The 25222-nt window shown below is 52.3% G+C and overlaps 1 protein-coding gene across 2 annotated transcripts in view; it reads right to left on the bottom strand.

The window, feature by feature from the left end:
- Positions 1 to 25222, bottom strand: part of ZNF687 (zinc finger protein 687) — a 50245-nt gene that overhangs the window by 8362 nt on the left and 16661 nt on the right. Inside the window, exons 1-8 of one of the 2 annotated variants that reach the window (XM_088461008.1) lie at positions 18353 to 18495; positions 15116 to 17337; positions 13183 to 13361; positions 12926 to 13102; positions 12562 to 12739; positions 12175 to 12480; positions 9136 to 9248; positions 8647 to 8785 (exon numbers count right to left, since the gene is read on the bottom strand). In XM_088461008.1, the coding sequence (XP_088317134.1) occupies positions 8647 to 8785; positions 9136 to 9248; positions 12175 to 12480; positions 12562 to 12739; positions 12926 to 13102; positions 13183 to 13361; positions 15116 to 17317 (3294 nt within the window). In that variant the 5' untranslated portion in view covers positions 17318 to 17337; positions 18353 to 18495. Of the gene's footprint in view, positions 1 to 8646; positions 8786 to 9135; positions 9249 to 12174; positions 12481 to 12561; positions 12740 to 12925; positions 13103 to 13182; positions 13362 to 15115; positions 17338 to 18352; positions 18496 to 25222 lie in introns of those variants that run through there. The other variant, XM_088461007.1, reaches the window with a different exon arrangement.

A 25222-nucleotide genomic window follows, 5' to 3' on the forward strand; every position in this document is an offset into this window, starting at 1 on the left:
ACAGCCCTTCGCTGCCGTCTGTAGTAAAAATAGATTAAAAATAAATAAAATTTAACTTAAAATAAAAAGCTTCTGGGGGCTGCTCCTGCAGCCCCCCTGCGCGGTGACCGACTCCGGCCGGGCACCAGCTTACACTGAGGTGCCTGTGGCTCGGGGGCGGGGTATAGAGGAGGACCCAAGTGCATCCTGGGAGCTAAAAGCTTAACTGTGTGGTGCCCATGGATCCTGTTCCAGCTATAACCCCAAGGTCAACCCTGTGGACCCCCTATGGACCCTGAAGTAGAATAAAAGAGTATCAGACAGGCTCCCACCGTAGGAGAACCTGCCCGGGTGCCCATCACCCAAGTGTAAAAGGCTTAGCCGCCCAATTCTGCTTGTCCTGCTCCCGGGCAGGGACAGTCCTAAGGGGGCAAAACCTAGAGCACATAGTTCCTGGAGCAAATGTATAAAAGGGCACCCTTTATCCAGTAATAGTAATGGTGACCAGCTCTGGGCTGAATAAGACGCTTCCTGAGAAAGGCAGAGACTCCAGAGTCCTCTATCCCAGGCCCCAATCTGTGAGACTGACAATAGGACCTGCAATCTCCCATAGTCGGATGCCTCACGGGTGTGCGCCATCATGGTCTCATACAGCTGTTCCCACCACCCCGTTACCACCATGCCAAAGCCAAAACAGAGGTAAAATGGGTGAGGGAGGCCCCAGCATCTGCATAAGAGAGCTGCTTTGTGCCATCCCATAGAGAAGCGGCATTGGGAATGAAATGATGGTGGTTCCTAGACGATAACACAATAGGCACATCTAGCTTGGGAGGACACTTCCATTTAACCATATCCTCACTGGGATGAAGAGAGAGTGCCTGTAACCTTACAGCACGGTCTGCGGAAATTCTGCCAGCTGAGGGAAGGGTGCGAGTTGTGGTTTTGCGTTACGCTTGCACAATAACTTGTCAGAGACATTTGTGCCCTGAATAGTTAGTGCCTGGTGCGTGGCCTGTAACGACATGCCGCCCCAATCAGAATCCTCCGCCACCTCGCCGTCCTGCCGAGAGGAGCACTCGGAGCCTGGCGCACCTCAGGGCTCTAGTGCCAACGAGATGGAGTTGGGTGAATGGGTCAGTCCCGCAAGGATTACGCAGCAATGATTTCACTTGTTCACCTCTTGGGAAAATGTGTCTATCTGGGCCACAGGCCATGCCAGCTTGTATGGAAGACCCCAACAGGATGGCTGAGGGAATACCAAGCTGGTCTCTCTTACCTCACTGTCAGGGGTGCATAGCCGAGGGGGGGTCCCAGAACGAGAGAAGTTAGTTTTGGGCCTGATTCAGACAATAGTCCCAATTTGGTAGCAAGTGACCAATGGTTTTATTTGCGCATACACCGAAGTCACAGCAGCTCCAGTCACAGACAGACAGGCTGCAGGCGTAGCGGAGGGGTGTCACCTGTGTTATTGGGGGCCCTGGACGCAGATTCTCTGGTGTAGTGTGCATCCTCAGCAACCCTAGGGTCAATCCCCATGGTCGCCATGTGGATCCAATGCTGTGTCTTTAGACGCAGGCATGGATCTGAGAAGCTGACAGTAAGCGTCTTTTTACTAAAAGTGGCTCCTGTGGCATCAGGATAAAGTCTCAGATCCTCTGTGATTAGCGCTCTGTTACACTGCAGCTCCGGGTAAGGGGATACCTGGCCTGTGCTGCTGCTGCATATGGAAGCACGGTACTGAGTGCCGGACACAGGGATAAGTGTGTACTAAATGTATTCTCCATCTCATCCTGCAGCCTGGGGAGAGCTGAGGCACAGACTGCAGGGCTCAGTGTGACGCATGGCCTCTGGAAGTGCTAGCTCCCGGGCACAGTGTGTGCCCGGGAGCTAGCACAGTGGGGCTGCGTGCTGCTCCGAGTCCAGCCCTTTGATGATGGAGCAGCAGTAGCCACCCCAGTGACTCACACTGGCAGCTGCCGGAGGGTCTTCCCATAGCACCCCCCGGAGTCTGACTGAGCTCAGGGGGTGCAGATCAGCCTGGGGCTCACAGAACTTAGCTGAGCAGTACCAGGAGCAGCGACCTGTCCGTCTGGGTTCCCCCAAAGCGTCATACATTTTGTGCTTCCCATGGGGCTATTTATTCCCCCACGGCTTACCCTCTAACCACTGCATTATGGGCTATTTCTTATTCCCCCACGGCTTACCCTCTAACCACTGCATTATGGGGCTATTTCTTATTCCCCCACGGCTTACCCTCTAACCACTGCATTATGGGCTATTTCTTATTCCCCCACGGCTTACCCTCTAACCACTGCATTATGGGGCTATTTCTTATTCCCCCACAGCTTACCCTCTAACCACTGCATTATGGGCTATTTCTTATTCCCCCACAGCTTACCCTCTAACCACTGCATTATGGGCTATTTCTTATTCCCCCACGGCTTACCCTCTAACCACTGCATTATGGGGCTATTTCTTATTCCCCCACAGCTTACCCTCTAACCACTGCATTATGGGGCTATTTCTTATTCCCCCACAGCTTACCCTCTAACCACTGCATTATGGGGCTATTTCTTATTCCCCCACGGCTTACCCTCTAACCACTGCATTATGGGGCTATTTCTTATTCCCCCACGGCTTACCCTCTAACCACTGCATTATGGGGCTATTTCTTATTCCCCCACGGCTTACCCTCTAACCACTGCATTATGGGGCTATTTCTTATTCCCCCACGGCTTACCCTCTAACTACTGCATTATGGGGCTATTTCTTATTCCCCCACAGCTTACCCTCTAACCACTGCATTATGGGCTATTTCTTATTCCCCTAAGGCTTACCCTCTAACCACTGCATTATGGGCTATTTCTTATTCCCCCACGGCTTACCCTCTAACCACTGCATTATGGGGCTATTTCTTATTCCCCCACGGCTTACCCTCTAACCACTGCATTATGGGGCTATTTCTTATTCCCCCACGGCTTACCCTCTAACCACTGCATTATGGGGCTATTTCTTATTCCCCCACGGCTTACCCTCTAACCACTGCATTATGGGGCTATTTCTTATTCCCCCACGGCTTACCCTCTAACCACTGCATTATGGGGCTATTTCTTATTCCCCCACGGCTTACCCTCTAACCACTGCATTATGGGGCTATTTCTTATTCCCCCACGGCTTACCCTCTAACCACTGCATTATGGGGCTATTTCTTAATCCCCTACGGCTTACCCTCTAACCACTGCATTATGGGGCTATTTCTTAATCCCCCACGGCTTACCCTCTAACCACTGCATTATGGGGCTATTTCTTAATCCCCCACGGCTTACCCTCTAACCACTGCATTATGGGGCTATTTCTTATTCCCCCACGGCTTACCCTCTAACCACTGCATTATGGGGCTATTTCTTATTCCCCCACGGCTTACCCTCTAACCACTGCATTATGGGGCTATTTCTTATTCCCCCACGGCTTACCCTCTAACCACTGCATTATGGGGCTATTTCTTATTCCCCCACGGCTTACCCTCTAACCACTGCATTATGGGGCTATTTCTTATTCCCCCACGGCTTACCCTCTAACCACTGCATTATGGGGCTATTTCTTATTCCCCCACGGCTTACCCTCTAACCACTGCATTATGGGGCTATTTCTTATTCCCCCACGGCTTACCCTCTAACCACTGCATTATGGGGCTATTTCTTATTCCCCCATGGCTTACCCTCTAACCACTGCATTATGGGGCTATTTCTTATTCCCCCACGGCTTACCCTCTAACCACTGCATTATGGGGCTATTTCTTATTCCCCCACGGCTTACCCTCTAACCACTGCATTATGGGGCTATTTCTTATTCCCCTAAGGCTTACCGTCTAACCACTGCATTATGGGGCTGATTCACATTTATGGAGAATCAGCGGATGTGCAGAACAGGTCCTGCGTCATCGCACGCAGCCCCTGCTATGCCTGATTGGCAAGCAGAGGCATTATCAGGGCAGTGCTAGGTTGGTGGCGGCCGGCGTTACTGGAAACGGGTGCGTGTCGGACATGGTTATCCGGGAGTGGCAAGGCCAGGGGCTGCATCCACGGACGCAGGTTCCTGGCCTTGCAAGCCGGCCAGCATAAGCTGAGGCTTATTCAGCTGGCCGGCGCCATCCACCATCGCGCCTGTGCTGAATAAGCTCCCATGTCCGATAAAAAAAGAAAGATGATTTTAGGTGTTTATAATGGGGGCAACACTTGCACCTATATGCATTGCTGGCACTTGTAGTTCTACCACTGCCAGCATGCTATAATACGCATGAGCTATCAATGCATTCTGGTACTTGTAGTACAACATACAGTCAATCAGGGGTGCCAGAAAGAGGTGCGATCAGTGGACTGAGAATGATGGGGAAGGGTCTGCACTGTTATGGGATGTAAGGGAGTGATCCTGGCAGGCCGGGCACAAGACACAGTGCCAGGACTCTATACGGGCAAACTGCAGAACACAAACGGCCCTTAAGGTGACCATACATGGTGCGATATGCACCTTGCGACGCGACGGGGGATCAGACGGCTGACATATCGGTCGGTTCCCACACACGGTGCGAACGGGTGGCCGCCCGCCCGATATACCAGCACCCCCATCCCCCACCCGCATAACGCTGCATGGGATCGCACATCGCATCCTCTGATCAAATGAACCTGCAGTAAGATCTGGGGGTGGGATGTACAACCCCACGGGTGCACGCACTATCCGATATCATGGCCATACACAGTACAATACAGCAGCGATATCGTACAAATCCATCGGATCGGCTGCTATATTGCACCGTGTTGGGATCGGCTGCTATATGGCACCGTGTATGGGATCGGCTGCTATATGGCACCGTGTATGGGCACCTTTAGTCTCCCGTCATGAGCACAGCATTACTCAGAAGTGGCTTCTCTCACCCTGACATACACTAAACACAAAGGAATATTACCATCCAGTACATAGAGATAAGCTACACACTAATGGCTCCCCGGCTAAGCGTACACAAAGGAAGAGCTGACCGTTTGGCACGGTGTAATTAGGTTCCTACATTCCCTGACACCCAGTGTCCTGCTGGGTATAATTAGTAGTCACCCCGATCATTTACCCTTTTCCTCCCTAGCCTGTACTGTAAGGGCCCAATGGTTCTACATAAGTCTCTGTATCATAAACCAAGTGAGTGTAGGGCTCATGGCCTGTGCCTGTGCCCACCGCAGAGCATAGTAATGGTACCTGTGATGGCCCACCGCAGAGTATAGTAATGGTACCTGTGATGGCCTGAGCCCACCGCAGAGTATAGTAATGGTACCTGTGATGGCCTGTGCCCACCGCAGAGCATAGTAATGGTACCTGTGATGGCCTGTGCCCACCGCAGAGTATAGTAATGGTACCTGTGATGGCCTGAGCCCTCCGCAGAGTATAGTAATGGTACCTGTGATGGCCTGTACCTGAGCCCTCCACAGAGCATAGTAATGGTACCTGTGATGGCCTGTGCCCACCGCAGAGTACAGTATTGGTACCTGTGATGGCCTGTACCTGAGCCCTCCACAGAGCATAGTAATGGTACCTGTGATGGCCTGTGCCCACCGCAGAGTACAGTAATGGTACCTGTGATGGCCTGTACCTGAGCCCTCCGCAGAGTATAGTAATGGTACCTGTGATGGCCTGTACCTGAGCCCACCGCAGAGTACAGTAATGGTATCTGTGATGGCCTGTACCTGAGCCCACCGCAGAGTATAGTAATGGTACCTGTGATGGCCTGTACCTGAGCCCACCGCAGAGTACAGTAATGGTACCTGTGATGGCCTGTACCTGAGCCCTCCGCAGAGTATAGTAATGGTACCTGTGATGGCCTGTACCTGAGCCCACCGCAGAGTATAGTAATGGTACCTGTGATGGCCTGTGCCCACCGCAGAGCATAGTAATGGTACCTGTGATGGCCTGAGCCCACCGCAGAGTACAGTAATGGTACCTGTGATGGCCTGAGCCCACCGCAGAGCATAGTAATGGTACCTGTGATGGCCTGAGCCTGAGCCCACCGCAGAGTATAGTAATGGTACCTGTGATGGCCTGAGCCTGAGCCCACCGCAGAGCACAGTAATGGTACCTGTGATGGCCTGAGCCCACCGCAGAGTACAGTAATGGTACCTGTGATGGCCTGTGCCCACCGCAGAGCATAGTAATGGTACCTGTGATGGCCTGAGCCCACCGCAGAGTATAGTAATGGTACCTGTGATGGCCTGTGCCCACCGCAGAGTATAGTAATGGTACCTGTGATGGCCTGTGCCCACCGCAGAGCATAGTAATGGTACCTGTGATGGCCTGAGCCCTCCGCAGAGTATAGTAATGGTACCTGTGATGGCCTGTACCTGAGCCCACCGCAGAGTATAGTAATGGTACCTGTGATGGCCTGTGCCCACCGCAGAGTATAGTAATGGTACCTGTGATGGCCTGTACCTGAGCCCACCGCAGAGTATAGTAATGGTACCTGTGATGGCCTGAGCCCACCGCAGAGTATAGTAATGGTACCTGTGATGGCCTGAGCCCACCGCAGAGTATAGTAATGGTACCTGTGATGGCCTGTACCCACCGCAGAGTATAGTAATGGTACCTGTGATGGCCTGTGCCCACCGCAGAGTATAGTAATGGTACCTGTGATGGCCTGTGCCCACCGCAGAGTATAGTAATGGTACCTGTGATGGTCTGTGCCCACCGCAGAGCATAGTAATGGTACCTGTGATGGCCTGAGCCCACCGCAGAGCATAGTAATGGTACCTGTGATGGCCCACCGCAGAGTACAGTAATGGTACCTGTGATGGCCTGTACCTGAGCCCACCGCAGAGTATAGTAATGGTACCTGTGATGGCCTGAGCCCACCGCAGAGTACAGTAATGGTACCTGTGATGGCCTGTACCTGAGCCCACCGCAGAGTATAGTAATGGTACCTGTGATGGCCTGTGCCCACCGCAGAGTATAGTAATGGTACCTGTGATGGCCTGTACCCACCGCAGAGCATAGTAATGGTACCTGTGATGGCCTGAGCCCACCGCAGAGTACAGTAATGGTACCTGTGATGGCCTGTACCTGAGCCCACCGCAGAGTATAGTAATGGTACCTGTGATGGCCTGTACCTGAGCCCTCCGCAGAGTATAGTAATGGTACCTGTGATGGCCTGTGCCCACCGCAGAGTATAGTAATGGTACCTGTGATGGCCTGTACCTGAGCCCACCGCAGAGTATAGTAATGGTACCTGTGATGGCCTGTACCTGAGCCCTCCGCAGAGTATAGTAATGGTACCTGTGATGGCCTGTGCCCACCGCAGAGTATAGTAATGGTACCTGTGATGGCCTGTACCTGAGCCCACCGCAGAGCATAGTAATGGTACCTGTGATGGCCTGAGCTCACCGCAGAGTATAGTAATGGTACCTGTGATGGCCTGAGCCCACCGCAGAGCATAGTAATGGTACCTGTGATGGCCTGTGCCCACCGCAGAGCATAGTAATGGTACCTGTGATGGCCTGAGCCCACCGCAGAGTATAGTAATGGTACCTGTGATGGCCTGTGCCCACCGCAGAGTATAGTAATGGTACCTGTGATGGCCTGTACCTGAGCCCACCGCAGAGTATAGTAATGGTACCTGAGCCCTCCGCAGAGTACAGTAATGGTACCTGTGATGGCCTGAGCCCACCGCAGAGTATAGTAATGGTACCTGTGATGGCCTGTACCTGAGCCCACCGCAGAGTATAGTAATGGTACCTGAGCCCACCGCAGAGTATAGTAATGGTACCTGTGATGGCCTGTGCCCACCGCAGAGTATAGTAATGGTACCTGTGATGGCCTGTGCCCACCGCAGAGTATAGTAATGGTACCTGAGCCCACCGCAGAGCATAGTAATGGTACCTGTGATGGCCTGAGCCCACCGCAGAGTATAGTAATGGTACCTGTGATGGCCTGTGCCCACCGCAGAGTACAGTAATGGTACCTGTGATGGCCTGTGCCCACCGCAGAGTATAGTAATGGTACCTGTGATGGCCTGTGCCCACCGCAGAGTATAGTAATGGTACCTGTGATGGCCTGTGCCCACCGCAGAGTATAGTAATGGTACCTGTGATGGCCTGTGCCCACCGCAGAGTATAGTAATGGTACCTGTGATGGTCTGTGCCCACCGCAGAGTACAGTAATGGTACCTGTGATGGCCTGTGCCCACCGCAGAGTATAGTAATGGTACCTGTGATGGCCTGTACCTGAGCCCTCCGCAGAGTATAGTAATGGTACCTGTGATGGCCTGTACCTGAGCCCACCGCAGAGTATAGTAATGGTACCTGTGATGGCCTGTGCCCACCGCAGAGTATAGTAATGGTACCTGTGATGGCCTGTGCCCACCGCAGAGTATAGTAATGGTACCTGTGATGGTCTGTGCCCACCGCAGAGTATAGTAATGGTACCTGTGATGGCCTGTGCCTGAGCCCACCACAGAGCATAGTAATGGTACCTGTGATGGCCTGTGCCCACCGCAGAGTATAGTAATGGTACCTGTGATGGCCTGTGCCCACCGCAGAGTATAGTAATGGTACCTGTGATGGCCTGTGCCCACCGCAGAGTATAGTAATGGTACCTGTGATGGCCTGAGCCCACCGCAGAGTATAGTAATGGTACCTGTGATTTGCCACCATTGCGTGAGACCAGGACCTCCTGACTCCTCGTCTGGTCGGTGACTTTGATGCCGTGTCGGACTTGGATGTGTTTCTCCAGAATAAGGCGGCTGCTGAAGGTGCGTTTTCCCTCGGTGCAGTACCTGGGCGAGGAGGACAGAGGTCACAATCCGAAAATGTACAGTAGCATTGCGAGGAATACAAGTGCCCAGTGAGCACCATCTAGTGTCAGGCGATGGTCACTACAGATACTGAATCACTGCATATCGGCCTCCATACACTGCAATAGCACCAGAGGATGTGGAGTTACCCGGCCCAGATGGCCAATAGTGATGGAACTCTACAGACTGGCTATCAGTCATGGTGGGATATGGCTGCTATTGTGCGGTGTGATGGACTATAAGCCCCAGCCGCAGGGCGGCTTATATATGCGTGGACAGCTCAGATACATCTGAAAGAACAGAATACACCAAAGAGACCCACACATACTAACCGGCAGGGGTACACCCGCTTAATGCCTTCATGATTGACCCGCACGTGACGCCGAAGGCTGGGGGCGGAGCAGAAGGAGCGTTCACAAAGTCGGCATGGGAACTTCTTCACAGACTAAACGAAGACAAAATATTGGTTACTCTCCCAATTCTATACACCCGCCTCCCTTCTACCCCGCTGTATACACCCGCCTCCCTTCTACCCCGCTGTATACACCCGCCTCCCTTCTACCCCTCTGTATACACCCGCCTCCCTTCTACCCCTCTGTATACACCCGCCTCCATTCTACCCCGCTGTATGCACCCGCCTCCCTTCTACCCCGCTGTATACACCCACCTCCCTTCTACCCCTCTGTATACACCCGCCTCCCTTCTACCCCGCTGTATACACCCGCCTCCCTTCTACCCCGCTGTATACACCCGCCTCCCTTCTACCCCTCTGTATACACCCGCCTCCCTTCTACCCCTCTGTATACACCCGCCTCCCTTCTACCCCGCTGTATACACCCGCCTCCCTTCTACCCCGCTGTATACACCCGCCTCCCTTCTACCCCTCTGTATACACCCGCCTCCATTCTACCCCGCTGTATGCACCCGCCTCCCTTCTACCCCTCTGCATGCACCCGCCTCCCTTCTACCCCTCTGCATACACCCGCCTCCCTTCTACCCCTCTGCATACACCCGCCTCCCTTCTACCCCTCTGCATACACCCGCCTCCCTTCTACCCAACTGCATACACCCGCCTCCCTTCTACCCCGCTGCATACACCCGCCTCCCTTCTACCCCTCTGCATACACCCGCCTCCCTTCTACCCCGCTGTATACACCCGCCTCCCTTCTACCCCGCTGTATACACCCGCCTCCCTTCTTACCCCTCTGCATACACCCGCCTCCCTTCTACCCCTCTGCATACACCAGCCTCCCTTCTACCCAACTGCATACACCCACCTCCCTTCTTCCCCTCTGTATACACCCGCCTCCCTTCTACCCCGCTGTATACACCCGCCTCCCTTCTACCCCCCTGTATACACCCGCCTCCCTTCTACCCCGCTGTATACACCCGCCTCTCTTCTACCAGATTGTATCCATCTAATACCTGGCTCCCTTCTGCCCTTAACTGCACGCCCCAACATCCTCTTCCCTTCTACCCCATTGTATACATCCAACACCCGCCTCTCTTATACCTCTTTCTACACACCCCAACATCCTCCTCCCTTCTACCCCATTGTATACATCCAACACCCGCCTCTCTTATACCTCTTTCTACACACCCCAACATCCTCCTCCCTTCTGCCCCTTTCTACACACCCCAACATCCTCCTCCCTTCTGCCCCTTTCTACACAACCCACCATCCTCCTCCCTTCTGCCCCATTGTATACATCCAACACCCGCCTCTCTTATACCTCTTTCTACACACCCCAACATCCTCCTCCCTTCTACCCCATTGTATACATCCAACACCCGCCTCTCTTATACCTCTTTCTACACACCCCAACATCCTCCTCCCTTCTACCCCATTGTATACATCCAACACCCGCCTCTCTTATACCTCTTTCTACACACCCCAACATCCTCCTCCCTTCTACCCCATTGTATACATCCAACACCCGCCTCTCTTATACCTCTTTCTACACACCCCAACATCCTCCTCCCTTCTACCCCATTGTATACATCCAACACCCGCCTCTCTTATGCCTCTTTCTACACACCCCAACATCCTCCTCCCTTCTACCCCATTGTATACATCCAACACCCGCCTCTTTTATACCTCTTTCTACACACCCCAACATCCTCCTCCCTTCTGCCCCTTTCTACACACCCCAACATCCTCCTCCCTTCTGCCCCTTTCTACACAACCCACCATCCTCCTCCCTTCTGCCCCATTGTATACATCCAACACCCGCCTCTCTTCTACCTCTTTCTACACACCCCAACATCCTCCTCCCTTCTACCCCATTGTATACATCCAACACCCGCCTCTCTTATACCTCTTTCTACACACCCCAACATCCTCCTCCCTTCTACCCCATTGTATACATCCAACACCCGCCTCTCTTATACCTCTTTCTACACACCCCAACATCCTCCTCCCTTCTACCCCATTGTATACATCCAACACCCGCCTCTCTTATACCTCTTTCTACACACCCCAACATCCTCCTCCCTTCTACCTCTTTCTACACACCCCAACATCCTCTTCCCTTCTACCCCATTGTATACATCCAACACCCGCCTCTCTTATACCTCTTTCTACACACCCCAACATCCTCCTCCCTTCTACCCCATTGTATACATCCAACACCCGCCTCTCTTATACCTCTTTCTACACACCCCAACATCCTCCTCCCTTCTACCCCATTGTATACATCCAACACCCGCCTCTCTTATGCCTCTTTCTACACACCCCAACATCCTCCTCCCTTCTACCCCATTGTATACATCCAACACCCGCCTCTTTTATACCTCTTTCTACACACCCCAACATCCTCCTCCCTTCTGCCCCTTTCTACACACCCCAACATCCTCCTCCCTTCTGCCTCTTTCTACACACCCCAACATCCTCCTCCCTTCTGCCTCTTTCTACACACCCCAACATCCTCCTCCCTTCTGCCTCTTTCTACACACCCCAACATCCTCCTCCCTTCTACCCCATTGTATACATCCAACACCCGCCTCTTTTATACCTCTTTCTACACACCCCAACATCCTCCTCCCTTCTGCCCCTTTCTACACACCCCAACATCCTCCTCCCTTCTGCCTCTTTCTACACACCCCAACATCCTCCTCCCTTCTGCCTCTTTCTACACACCCCAACATCCTCCTCCCTTCTGCCCCTTTCTACACACCCCAACATCCTCCTCCCTTCTGCCCCTTTCTACACACCCCAACATCCTCCTCCCTTCTGCCTCTTTCTACACACCCCAACATCCTCCTCCCTTTTGCCCCTTTCTACACACCCCAACATCCTCCTCCCTTTTGCCCCTTTCTACACACCCCAATAAGCAGCCACCCCATATCTGTGCCTATAGCCACCTGCTGACCTTTCCATGCTCCTTCTTCATGTGTACCACATACTCGTCCCTCTCCGGGAACCAGGAATGGCAGATCCCACAGGTCCAGCAGTTGCTCCTCTGCCTTGGACCCTCTGGCTTTCGTACTTCTTTTGCCTTCCCCTTCTTCTTCACTTCGGGGGAGCTCGGGGGGTCTGACGAGGAAGACGACTCTACCTCAGGCTCCGGTTCTGGATCAGACGGTTTGCTCACTGGGACCTCGGTGGGCTCCGGCTTGGGCGTAAGAAGCTCTGGGGGTTGGGGGGGATCCTCCTTCACCACACTATTGTGAGTGGTCTGTGGCACAAGGACATGGGATGGATTAAAGGCGCGCGGTCACACTCAGACTCACTGTAAGTGCATGTGACAGGTGCATACCTTTAGATGTTCCAGCATCGTACGCTTCTGTGCAAAGAGGAGGGGACAGTCCGGACATTTAAATACGCTCACTCTCTGGTTTCCCAACTGCTGGTCGAAATGGGAGTGATCCAAGTGGGAGCAAAGCAAAGGCTTGTGGGTAAAAACTGTATCGCACATGGCGCATTTGTAGATCATCCTGGTGAGGACAGAAAATATTACATTAGTGAACGGAACCAATTAAATCACTCCTAAGTCCCAGATCCCTGCAGCCTGAAAGCGGATCCCTGCCCTCATTAGTAAAGTATGATTACTCAGATGAGGCAACACAACTCTGCGCATAGACCATAGTCCCGCCATGGAGCACTACAACATCTGCACTTACTTGGCCTGCTGATTGCTGAATCCTGGGTGCTGGGTGAAAATGTGGGCGTGGGCACTGGGTGCAGATTTGAAAGCCATGGGGCAAATAGGGCACTTATGAAAGACCTCACAGTGAGATGTCTGAATGTGAGACTTGATAGAATTAACTCCTCCAAAAACGACAGCACAGCTCTGGCACCTGGGAGAGAAGGGCAGAGATGCTGTTACACCAGGAGGTGGCGCTATGTTATACAGGAAGAAGAGAGGTCACGCTGGTACCTGTAGCCGATCCTGCGTGAGAAGTGCAGGCAGCTCTCCTTCAGGTGGCTCTGAAAGTTCTCTCTGCGGAAGTTACCTCCACACTCAGGGCACACGTTGGGTGGGTTCTGCCTGTGCATGCGCTGGTGGGCTTTAAAACTACACCAGTTTGGCATCATCATGGGACAAAGAGAACACACCTGAAAGACAAAATACCAAGGCAGACCCAATCGTTAATGCTCCTATGTTATTATCATTTGCCACTGCTCACTAATGTCTGTATCAATGTGCCACCGCTCACTAATGTCTGTATCAATGTGCCACCGCTCACTAATGTGTGTATCATGTGCCACCGCTCACTAATGTCTGTATCATCATGTGCCACCGCTCACTAATGTCTGTATCATCGTGTACCACGCTCACTAATGTCTGTATCATCATGTGCCACCGCTCAATGTCTGTATGATCATGTGCCACCACTCACTAATGTCTGTATCATCATGTGCCACCGCTCACTAATGTCTGTATCATGTGCCACCGCTCACTAATGTCTGTATCATCATGTGCACCGCTCACTAATGTCTGTATCATCATGTGCACCGCTCACTAATGTCTGTATCATCATGTGCCACCGCTCACTAATGTCTGTATCATCATGTGCCACCGCTCACTAATGTCTGTATCATCATGTGCCACCGCTCACTAATGTCTGTATCATGTGCCACCGCTCACTAATGTCTATATCATCATGTGCACCGCTCATTAATGTCTGTATCATCATGTGCCACCGCTCACTGTGTGTATCATGTGCCACCGCTCACTAATGTCTGTATCATGTGCCACCGCTTACTAATGTCTGTATCATCATGTGCCACCTCTCATTAATGTCTGTATCATCATGTACCACCGCTCATTAATGTCTGTATCATCATGTGCCACCTCTCATTAATGTCTGTATCATCATGTGCCACCGCTCACTAATGTCTGTATCATGTGCCACCGCTCACTAATGTCTGTATCATCATGTGCCACCGCTCATCACAGGCTACATCCCTCTATATTGCCATCACTGTAGTTACAGATGACATCACAGGCTACATCCCTCATATTGCCATCACTGTAGTTACAGATGACATCACAGGCTACATCCCCCTATATTGCCATCACTGTAGTTACAGATGACATCACACGCTACATCCCTCTATATTGCCATCACTGTAGTTATAGATGACATCACACGCTACATCCCTCTATATTGCCATCACTGTAGTTACAGATGACATCACACGCTACATCCCCCTATATTGCCATCACTGTAGTTACAGATGCCATCACAGGCTACATCCCCCTATATTGCCATCACTGTAGTTACAGATGACATCACAGGCTACATCCCCCTATATTGCCATCACTGTAGTTACAGATGACATCACAGGCTACATCCCCCTATATTGCCATCACTGTAGTTATAGATGACATCACAGGCTACATCCCCCTATATTGCCATCACTGTAGTTATAGATGACATCACAGGCTACATCCCCCTATATTGCCATCACTGTAGTTATAGATGACATCACAGGCTACATCTCCCTATATTGCCATCACTGTAGTTACAGATGACATCACAGGCTACATCCCCCTATATTGCCATCACTGTAGTTACAGATGACATCACAGGCTACATCCCCCTATATTGCCATCACTGTAGTTATAGATGACATCACAGGCTACATCCCCCTATATTGCCATCACTGTAGTTATAGATGACATCACAGGCTACATCCCCCTATATTGCCATCACTGTAGTTATAGATGACATCACAGGCTACATCCCCCTATATTGCCATCACTGTAGTTACAGATGACATCACAGGCTACATCCCCCTATATTGCCATCACTGTAGTTATAGATGACATCACACACTCTTTTCCCTATGTCTCTGCCACTTACCGTGCTGCCATTGGCTGCAGGAGCTACGGTCTGCTGAAAGTGGAGTGCCAGCCCTGCCTTGTTCTTGCACTGCTCCTTGCACTCCAGGCACCGGAATGTGCAGTAGGTGGACTGATCTGGCAGAATGGCGGAGTCACTGCTTGGGCTGGCTGTAGCTGCAGTTTCCTGAGCTGGGCCAGGAGTAGAAGCATTTCCTGGGGTCAGAACAGCCACAGACACCAAGGGTGTGACATCCGGCTGCCCAATCATCTGCTCCAAAGCGATTGGCCTCATGACCAGATGTGAGCACTGCATGACCAGACCGTTGTCCTTGTGCTTTCGGGCATGCAGTAGCAAGCTGCACTTGTTGAAGAAAACCAGACGTTTTGTGCAGTGATTACAGGTCACCTCAATCCTCATGCTCCGCCGGTCGTAGTGCCTGGCCAAACTCTTCTCCAGGGCAAAAGAGTCCCCACATTCCAAGCAGCGAAAGCCAAACTGCGGAAAGCTAAGGCTGGACTCTGCTGGCGGGGTCAGGTTTGGCTTGTACGTGGGAAGTAGATTCTTGCTATTGAGAATTTTGTTAAACGTCTCTACCAGACTAGACTGCGTACGAGAGATGACTGTGCCGGCTACGGTTGGTGCTGGCTTTTGGGACTGCACCATCAGTACCGTAGCATTGCGTTGTGGGCTAGATGTAGTGGTGATGGCGGAGCTGCTGGACACTTGGTTGGTCAGGGTTACATTGGCGAGGGGGGTAGTAGTGGGCAAAGGCTGCTGCACCAAGTGAATGATGTTCTTGGCTATGATCTTATTGGCCTTTGCAGGCATGACCACTGCTTTCTGCTGGGCAACACTGGCTGCCATCAGCATCACACTGCTGGCATTCTGAATGGTGGACACAGGAAGTAAGGAACCCTGGAGCTTTACTCCATTGCCCAGCGGGAGTTTCACCACCTGAGTCCCCTCCACTTTGGCTGGGCTGGGAATATCGCTTTTCTCCTTTGGAGACAATACTTTAACATCTTGTTTTGGGTCTACAGCATTCTCCTGGCTAGATTCAGAAACTGGAGGCTGGGGAGACTCCTCGGACATTTGGACAGAAGTAACGGCATCAGAGTCGGAGGAAACTCTGGTGACCGTCCTTGTGATGCTCCCGGATTGTGTCTTTATGGTTTTGATACGGACTTTGAGTGGTCGCGAGGAGTTGGATGAAGGGGAGCTAATGCCTTCTTCCTCGTCCATATCGCTATCCAAGCTTCTGGGACTCCAGCAAGCTTCCTCTTTCACTCCCAGATCTTCAGCTGCAGGGCTTGTTTTGGACTCCTTTGGGGTGTCAGTGAGCTCCACAAATGGCTTAGACTTTGTAGCAGTCTTGGGGGTCTTGTCCTCTGCAATGTTCAGAGGGCTCATTTCTACAGTGAGATTGCTAGTAACATCCTCTGCCTTTTGTTCTGGGCTAGTCCTAGAAGCTATTGGAGGTTCCCCTGTGGGGTAATGAACAGCGACACACGTCAATTCTTCTAATGAACTGTCTCTTGGTGCTGGAGGGCTTCCTGTTTTTTCTTCCTCAGGCTCCTCCTTGACGGGCTGTGTTCCCAGGCACAGTCCCAAAGGTCCACCACCTGAGGTGATCTTACCAATGCTAAAGGCTTGTGGTATGACCCTCGTCAGATTGTGGCTGTTTTCCAAGGGCGAATCGACAGAGGAAGGGCCGAGAACTGAGTCGGGGGACTCAAAAATAGGCCTCTCCTTTAGTTTCACATCTCGTGGCTTGTCTATCAAATCAGACACATGACCATCCATGGGATTATCCACTTGGGTAAAGTCAGTGAATAAGTCTATGGGTTTACTCCCTTTGGCCCTGACTGTCCAGCCCTCACCACCATTTGAAGCCACAGGTGTCTGCGCAGATGACCGCGACGTGTCTGGACTGTTGAATCCATTCTGAAGGAGCCGAGACCCAAGGCTCTGCATGTCCTTTCCATGGATGTCCAGCAAATCCGCCTGCTCGGGACATACCGTGTTCTTGACTATGACACTGACAGTGGTGATGTCTGTATGAGGAAGACCATGGTCGGTGTTCACTGCATCTCCTGGGGAGGTCTTGACCTCTCCATCTCCATCTTCGGGCCCGGAATGGATGGCTTCATTAGCGTCCATGTCTGGGATGTCAAATGCAGCTAGGAGATCATCGAAGTCAGGGGTCTTCATGTCGCCCATGATGAACTGCAGGGACGGGCCTAGGAGAGAAAGCGCACCAAAGTTAGTAACACAATACACCAGGGGTGGCCCAACCGGTCCTCAAGGACCCCTAACAGTTTGTGTTTTTCAGAGCACCTGTGGATCTGTAGAACGTGTCGGTTAGGAATGAATGCACCACATGTTTTATAATGTGACTAGGACAACACCTGTGCACCAGCTAGGTGGTCTGCATAACATGTAATGTTAGGGGCCCTGGAGGTCTGGGTGGGCCACCCTTGCAATACATCTTCCAAGTCCCTAGCATCTTTCTATCTTCTTTAAAAAAAAAAGCATTTATATGGAAAAACAACATTTGCTTTAGAAAACCGCTGAGACAGAGAAAGTGAAGACATTTTGGATATTGTAAGTGGCAGAAGCCCCATCAGATAGAGGCGGCACCACTACGACTTTTTACCCTTAATACAGAGAGCTATACTCCATAATTTGTTCTGTCTAGCCGGCATGGGGGGAGTAATTGTGCAGTAGCTCCCATTACCTCCTAGGAGCTGGGGTGGGTAAGTGAGGCGAGCAGAGCAGCCTCCATCCTCCCTGGCTAGGCCGGATCCCTGCTGTATGGCCGAGTACACAGAATTGTTGATGTCATCTAGAGAGCTTACACAGAATGGTTCCACCACCAACCCCCTCCCACCTCTACCATCTGCAACTGGATCTCCATACTCTATTCTCTATGTCTGAGTGCTGCCTGCCTGGCAGGGGACAGACCTTGCATTGTCCTGTTATGGAAGCAGGGGCTCACATGGCCCAGCCAAGCCCATGTACCTCTGCAATCCTGCATCTGCTACAAGGGACACGAACACCTAAGGGTGTAAAAGTTATAGAACCCCCCTCTACTACCAGGGCAGTAACCCAGCAGAGGTGGCAGCTCAGACAGAAGTAATGTTGGGGAAGGGGGGCAGAGTAACCCCTGCGCTGCCAGACATCCTCACTAGCACTGCAGGCAAAGGACTGTGCCTTGGATCCCATATCTGGAGGGAAGAGGAATGTACACCTTACTCCAAACGCTGCTGATCTCAGCTCTGCATTGTGTGTCACGTCTCCAGGAAGGTGTCCCTTCTCTCCGGGGGGAACTCTCACAGGAAGTCTTGTCCCCTTCCTAGGCCTTAGTCAGTGCTCTGGTCTCATCCCCCTGTCAGCCATGCCAGGCCTGGAGAAGGGGGGGGGGGGGGGGGGGGTGAGTGAGCCAGATCAGTAGGCCCTGCCAGTGCTGGAGTGAGCGCTGCTGACCTGTGTATACCAGGAACTGCTCAGGTTTCATGCAAAGGAGCCTGCAGAGAGAGGGCCTGGTTACACAGCAGCCAACGTCATGTGACTGTGACATCACGGGGTCAGGGCGGCCCGCAGCAAAACATTCTGCTCCTGCAGTGTCTTCTGGGAACAGGGGCATGGAGAGAACTTTTAACTCCGCAGCTGCTGGAAACCAGGTGGACGGCCTGGATAAGGAGCGTGGCCTGGGCTGAGAAATGTGACTCCTCAAGTTACACCAGGAGATTACTGATTACCTGACAATAGGGGGAAGAGCACCTATTGCTGTCCTATACTCTGGCTCCCAGTCTGCAATCAGCAAGTAATTAGCTGCCCTTCCCAAGCACATAGGAGCCTGCTGTGTGCTCCTCCCTGCACACCGTGGGTGGGTGGGGGTACAGGAGAGAATTACTGCTGGGGAATCTGTGTGTTTCATCTACTCCCATCACAATTGTTCATGTGCCTGTCTGTGCTCCTATTCTGGCCACAGTCTGTGGTGCTGTCATTCTACGGAAGATATGAGTGCACCTCTAGCTCACCCTAGCAGTCCCCAATGTCTTATCCCACTCCCCAAAAGTGCAAACAGGCTGTCATATTATTATTATTTACAGGGTTAGAGTATTACATTGTGCAATGCTGGGGGGTAACAGGCAGACAGTGAGGTTAGAGGCCCTGATCACATGTGTAACGCTATATGGAAGTAGGCGTCTGATACATGAGTGTAAGTGCTACGTATGGAGAGTGCTTAGATCCGGTCACACAGCAATGCTGGGGGGTAACAGGCAGACAGTGAGGTTAGAGGCCCTGATCACATGTGTAACGCTATATGGAAGTAGGCGTCTGATACATGAGTGTAAGTGCTACGTATGGAGAGTGCTTAGATCCGGTCACACAGCAATGCTGGGGGGTAACAGGCAGACAGTGAGGTTAGAGGCCCTGATCACATGTGTAACGCTATATGGAAGTAGGCGTCTGATACATGAGTGTAAGTGCTACGTATGGAGAGTGCTTAGATCCGGTCACACAGCATTGCTGGGGGTAACAGGCAGACAGTGAGGTTAGAGGCCCTGATCACACGTGTAACGCTATATGGAAGTAGGTGTATGATACAAGAGGGTAAGTGCTACGTATGGAGAGTGCTTAGATCCGGTCACATTGCAATGCTGGGGGGTAACAGGCAGATCTAACCACATGCGCTTTCCTAGCGTTAAGGGCCTTATTCACAATTACGCTGAAACTTAATTGAAATTTGCCATTTCTTTTTTAAAAGTCACATCCCTGCGACCTAGTCACATTCAGTCGTGTGCTCAGATACTGTGCTGCGCCTCACCTTACTAGGCTGCGGCTCACCTTACTAGGCTGCGGCTCCCTCCCTTAGGCTGAAGCTCACTCTACTAGGCTGCGGCTCACTCTACTAGGCTGCGGCTCCTTCCCTTAGGCTGTAGCTACCTCCCTTAGGCTGCAGCTCACTCTACTAGGATGCGGCTCCCACCCTTAGGCTGCGGCTCACTCTACTAGGCTGTGGCTCACTCCCTTAGGCTGCGGCTCACTCTACTACTCTGCGGCTCCCACCCTTAGGCTGCGGCTCACTCTACTAGGCTGCGGCTCCCTCCCTTAGGCTGAAGCTCACTCTACTAGGCTGCAGTTCACACTACTAGGCTGCGGCTCCCACCCTTAGGCTGCGCCTCACCTTACTAGGCTGCGGCTCCCTCCCTTAGGCTGAAGCTCACTCTACTAGGCTGCAGTTCACTCTACTAGGCTGCGGCTCACTCTACTAGGCTGCGGCTCCTTCCCTTAGGCTGTAGATACCTCCCTTAGGCTGCGGCTCCCACCCTTAGGCTGCGGCTCACTCTACTAGGCTGCGGCTCAGTCCCTTAGGCTGCGGCTCACACTACTAGGCTGCAGCTCACACTACTAGGCTGCAGCTCCTTCCCTTAGGCTGTAGCTACCTCCGTTAGGCTGCGGCTCACTCTACTAGGCTGCGGCTCCCACCCTTAGGCTGCGGCTCACTCTACTAGGCTGTGGCTCACTCCCTTAGGCTGCGGCTCACACTACTAGGCTGCGGCTCCTTCCCTTAGCGTGCGGCTCCTTCCCTTAGGCTGCAGCTCACTCTACTAGGCTGCGGCTCACTCTACTAGGCTGCGGCTCACTCTACTAGGCTGCGAATCCTTCCCTTAGGCTGCGGCTCCTTCCCTTAGGATGCAGCTCACTCTACTAGGCTGCGGCTCACTCTACTAGGCTGCAGATCCTTCCCTTAGGCTGCGGCTCACTCTACTAGGCTGCGGCTCCCTCCCTTAGGCTGCGGCTCACTCTACTAGGCTGCGGCTCCCACCCTTAGGCTGCGGCTCCCTCTACTAGGCTGCGGCTCACTCTACTAGGCTGCGGCTCACACTACTAGGCTAAGGCTCCTTCCCTTAGGCTGCAGCTCCTTCCCTTAGGCTGCGGCTCACTCTACTAGGCTGCGGCTCACTCTACTAGGCTGCGGCTCCTTCCCTTAGGCTGCGGCTCCTTCCCTTAGGCTGCAGCTCACTCTACTAGGCTGCGGCTCCCACCCTTAGGCTGCGGCTCACTCTACTAGGCTGCGGCTCACTCCCTTAGGCTGCGGCTCACACTACTAGGCTGCGGCTTCTTCCCTTAGGGTGCGGCTCACTCTACTAGGCTGCAGCTCACTCTACTAGGCTGCAGCTCCATCCCTTAGCCTGCGGCTCCCTCTACTAGGCTGCGGCTCACTCTACTAGGCTGCAGCTCACTCTACTAGGCTGCAGCTCCCTCCCTTAGGCTGCGGCTCACTCTACTAGGCTGCGGCTCACTCTACTAGGCTGCGGCTTCCTTCTCTCGGCCGTCAAGAGCAGCGACGGGCCCGAGTGCTAGGGGCATGGGCAAATTGGGGTTGTGTGGGCCTCGTACCTTACAAGAAAAATGTGATCCTGGGAGGGGTGTGTGATTGGTGTGATCGCTCCCCCCCCACACATCATACAGGAATTGAGTCCTCTCTCTCCCTGCCCGTTGTACCACTTGCTGCCTGTTAACGGGCATTCTGTTTCCCCTAAAACAAGTCCAAGCATAGAGTACCCCTCAGAACTCCTGCAGACCTGACGCTGCTCGGACCCCTTCAGGAGGCTGCGTTTCAGACTTTTCCATGGCAATATTTGTCTTAACCTTAGGCCACACGCTCAGACCAAGCCCGTACAGTACTTTCGTAGTGACTGCATGCCCAATGTAGGCACGTTCACACCCACTTTCTGCAATTATATGCCCAATCCAGCCCCACAGTAGTAGAGAGTCGCAAGTCAGACATGAAACAAAACAAAAAGGAGCGGTAAGCAGAGATGCGTGTCCAGCGTGACCAATCACAATCTGAGACAGAAGACAAGGTCTGACCTTACGCATGGGACTGACTCTGAATGAGGCGCAGTAATAACAGCATGAGGCGAGTTATCTACAAGTATAGCGCACAAATATCACACACACGGAAATTACTGTACATTAAAGCACCAGACAATCCATAACCCGTTTCCACAGCCCCCTGCAATTACAATGGGAGCCCCAATAACATCTGTATCCACCTCTCTTCCAGCTTTTATATACACACGGTGCCCATAGCACGAATGCTGCACATGGCAAATAACATCCAGTCAGTGCCAGTCCTGTGGGTGAGGAGACTGGTCGGACTGGCTGAAGCAGAGAGGAAGGGGTCAGTAGCTGGAATAGCCATGTGCTACACCAGTGTCATACAGAAGAGCACAGTACATGGTGGGACTGGCTGAAGCAGAGAGGAAGGGGTCAGTAGCTGGAATAACCATGTGCTACACCAGTGTCATACAGAAGAGCACAGTACATGGTTGGACTGGCTGAAGCAGAGAGGAAGGGGTCAGTAGCTGGACTAGCCATGTGCTACACCAGTGTCATACAGAAGAGCACAGTACATGGTCGGACTGGCTGAAGCAGAGAGGAAGGGGTCAGTAGCTGGACTAGCCATGTGCTACACCAGTGTCATACAGAAGAGCACAGTACATGGTGGGACTGGCTGAAGCAGAGAGTAAGGGGTCAGTAGCTGGAATAACCACGTGCTACACCAGTGTCATACAGAAGAGCACAGTACATGGTGGGACTGGCTGAAGCAGAGAGGAAGGGGTCAGTAGCTGGAATAGCCATGTGCTACACCAGTGTCATACAGAAGAGCACAGTACATGGTGGGACTGGCTGAAGCAGAGAGGAAGGGGTCAGTAGCTGGAATAACCATGTGCTACACCAGTGTCATACAGAAGAGCACAGTACATGGTCGGACTGGCTGAAGCAGAGAGGAAGGGGTCAGTAGCTGGAATAACCATGTGCTACACCAGTGTCATACAGAAGAGCACAGTACATGGTGGGACTGGCTGAAGCAGAGAGGAAGGGGTCAGTAGCTGGACTAGCCATGTGCTACACCAGTGTCATACAGAAGAGCACAGTACATGGTGGGACTGGCTGAAGCAGAGAGGAAGGGGTCAGTAGCTGGTATAACCATGTTCTACACCAGTGTCATACAGAAGAGCACAGTACATGGTCGGACTGGCTGAAGCAGAGAGGAAGGGGTCAGTAGCTGGAATAACCATGTGCTACACCAGTGTCATACAGAAGAGCACAGTACATGGTCGGACTGGCTGAAGCAGAGAGGAAGGGATCAGTAGCTGGACTAGCCATGTGCTACACCAGTGTCATACAGAAGAGCACAGTACATGGTGGGACTGGCTGAAGCAGAGAGGAAGGGGTCAGTAGCTGGACTAGCCATGTGCTACACCAGTGTCATACAGAAGAGCACAGTACATGGTCGGACTGGCTGAAGCAGAGAGGAAGGGGTCAGTAGCTGGAATAGCCATGTGCTACACCAGTGTCATACAGAAGAGCACAGTACATGGTCGAACTGGCTGAAGCAGAGAGGAAGGGGTCAGTAGCTGGAATAGCCATGTGCTACACCAGTGTCATACAGAAGAGCACAGTACATGGTGGGACTGGCTGAAGCAGAGAGGAAGGGGTCAGTAGCTGGAATAACCATGTGCTACACCAGTGTCATACAGAAGAGCACAGTACATGGTCTGACTGGCTGAAGCAGAGAGGAAGGGGTCACTAGCAGGAATAACCATGTGCTACACCAGTGTCATACAGAAGAGCACAGTACATGGTCGGACTGGCTGAAGCAGAGAGGAAGGGGTCAGTAGCTGGAATAACCATGTGCTACACCAGTGTCATACAGAAGAGCACAGTACATGGTCGGACTGGCTGAAGCAGAGAGGAAGGGGTCAGTAGCTGGAATAACCATGTGCTACACCAGTGTCATACAGAAGAGCACAGTACATGGTGGGACTGGCTGAAGCAGAGAGGAAGGGGTCAGTAGCTGGAATAGCCATGTGCTACACCAGTGTCATACAGAAGAGCACAGTACATGGTGGGACTGGCTGAAGCAGAGAGGAAGGGGTCAGTAGCTGGAATAGCCATGTGCTACACCAGTGTCAAACAGAAGAGCACAGTACATGGTGGGACTGGCTGAAGCAGAGAGGAAGGGGTCAGTAGCTGGAATAACCATGTGCTACACCAGTGTCATACAGAAGAGCACAGTACATGGTCGGACTGGCTGAAGCAGAGAGGAAGGGGTCAGTAGCTGGAATAACCATGTGCTACACCAGTGTCATACAGAAGAGCACAGTACATGGTCGGACTGGCTGAAGCAGAGAGGAAGGGGTCAGTAGCTGGAATAGCCATGTGCTACACCAGTGTCATACAGAAGAGCACAGTACATGGTCGGACTGGCTGAAGCAGAGAGGAAGGGGTCAGTAGCTGGAATAGCCATGTGCTACACCAGTGTCATACAGAAGAGCACAGTACATGGTGGGACTGGCTGAAGCAGAGAGGAAGGGGTCAGTAGCTGGACTAGCCATGTGCTACACCAGTGTCATACAGAAGAGCACAGTACATGGTGGGACTGGCTGAAGCAGAGAGGAAGGGGTCAGTAGCTGGAATAACCATGTGCTACACCAGTGTCATACAGAAGAGCACAGTACATGGTGGGACTGGCTGAAGCAGAGAGGAAGGGGTCAGTAGCTGGAATAGCCATGTGCTACACCAGTGTCATACAGAAGAGCACAGTACATGGTCGGACTGGCTGAAGCAGAGAGGAAGGGGTCAGTAGCTGGAATAACCATGTGCTACACCAGTGTCATACAGATGAGCACAGTACATGACACCATGAAGAGAATGGGCCATGGCAGCAGAAGACCACACCGGGCACAGTGGGCGCAGGATCGCCTACACTCCGCCTGATGAATCTCCCTTTCTGCTGTGACCTGCAGATGGCGGGGGCAGAATTTGGTGTAAATAGGACTTTATGGAGCCAGCGGCTCAGACTGCTGGTGTAATGGCGCGGGAGAAGGGTTTTCTTGGCGCACATTAGGCCCCTTACTATCAACTGAGCAATATGTAAATGCCACATCCTACCTGAATAATATTCCACAACACTAATGTAGATAGGAAGAGTTACAGCCTATCCAACACACTGTTACAGTGCAGACATTATATTTCCTTCTCACTGTTCCCCATTGTGTCTTATAAATGATACAGATTTTACCCCACACTGAAAATAGTTTT

This window comes from Taudactylus pleione, unplaced genomic scaffold (genome assembly GCF_031769625.1).
Source record: "Taudactylus pleione unplaced genomic scaffold, aTauple2 ptg000997l, whole genome shotgun sequence".
Taxonomy (NCBI): domain Eukaryota; kingdom Metazoa; phylum Chordata; class Amphibia; order Anura; family Myobatrachidae; genus Taudactylus; species Taudactylus pleione.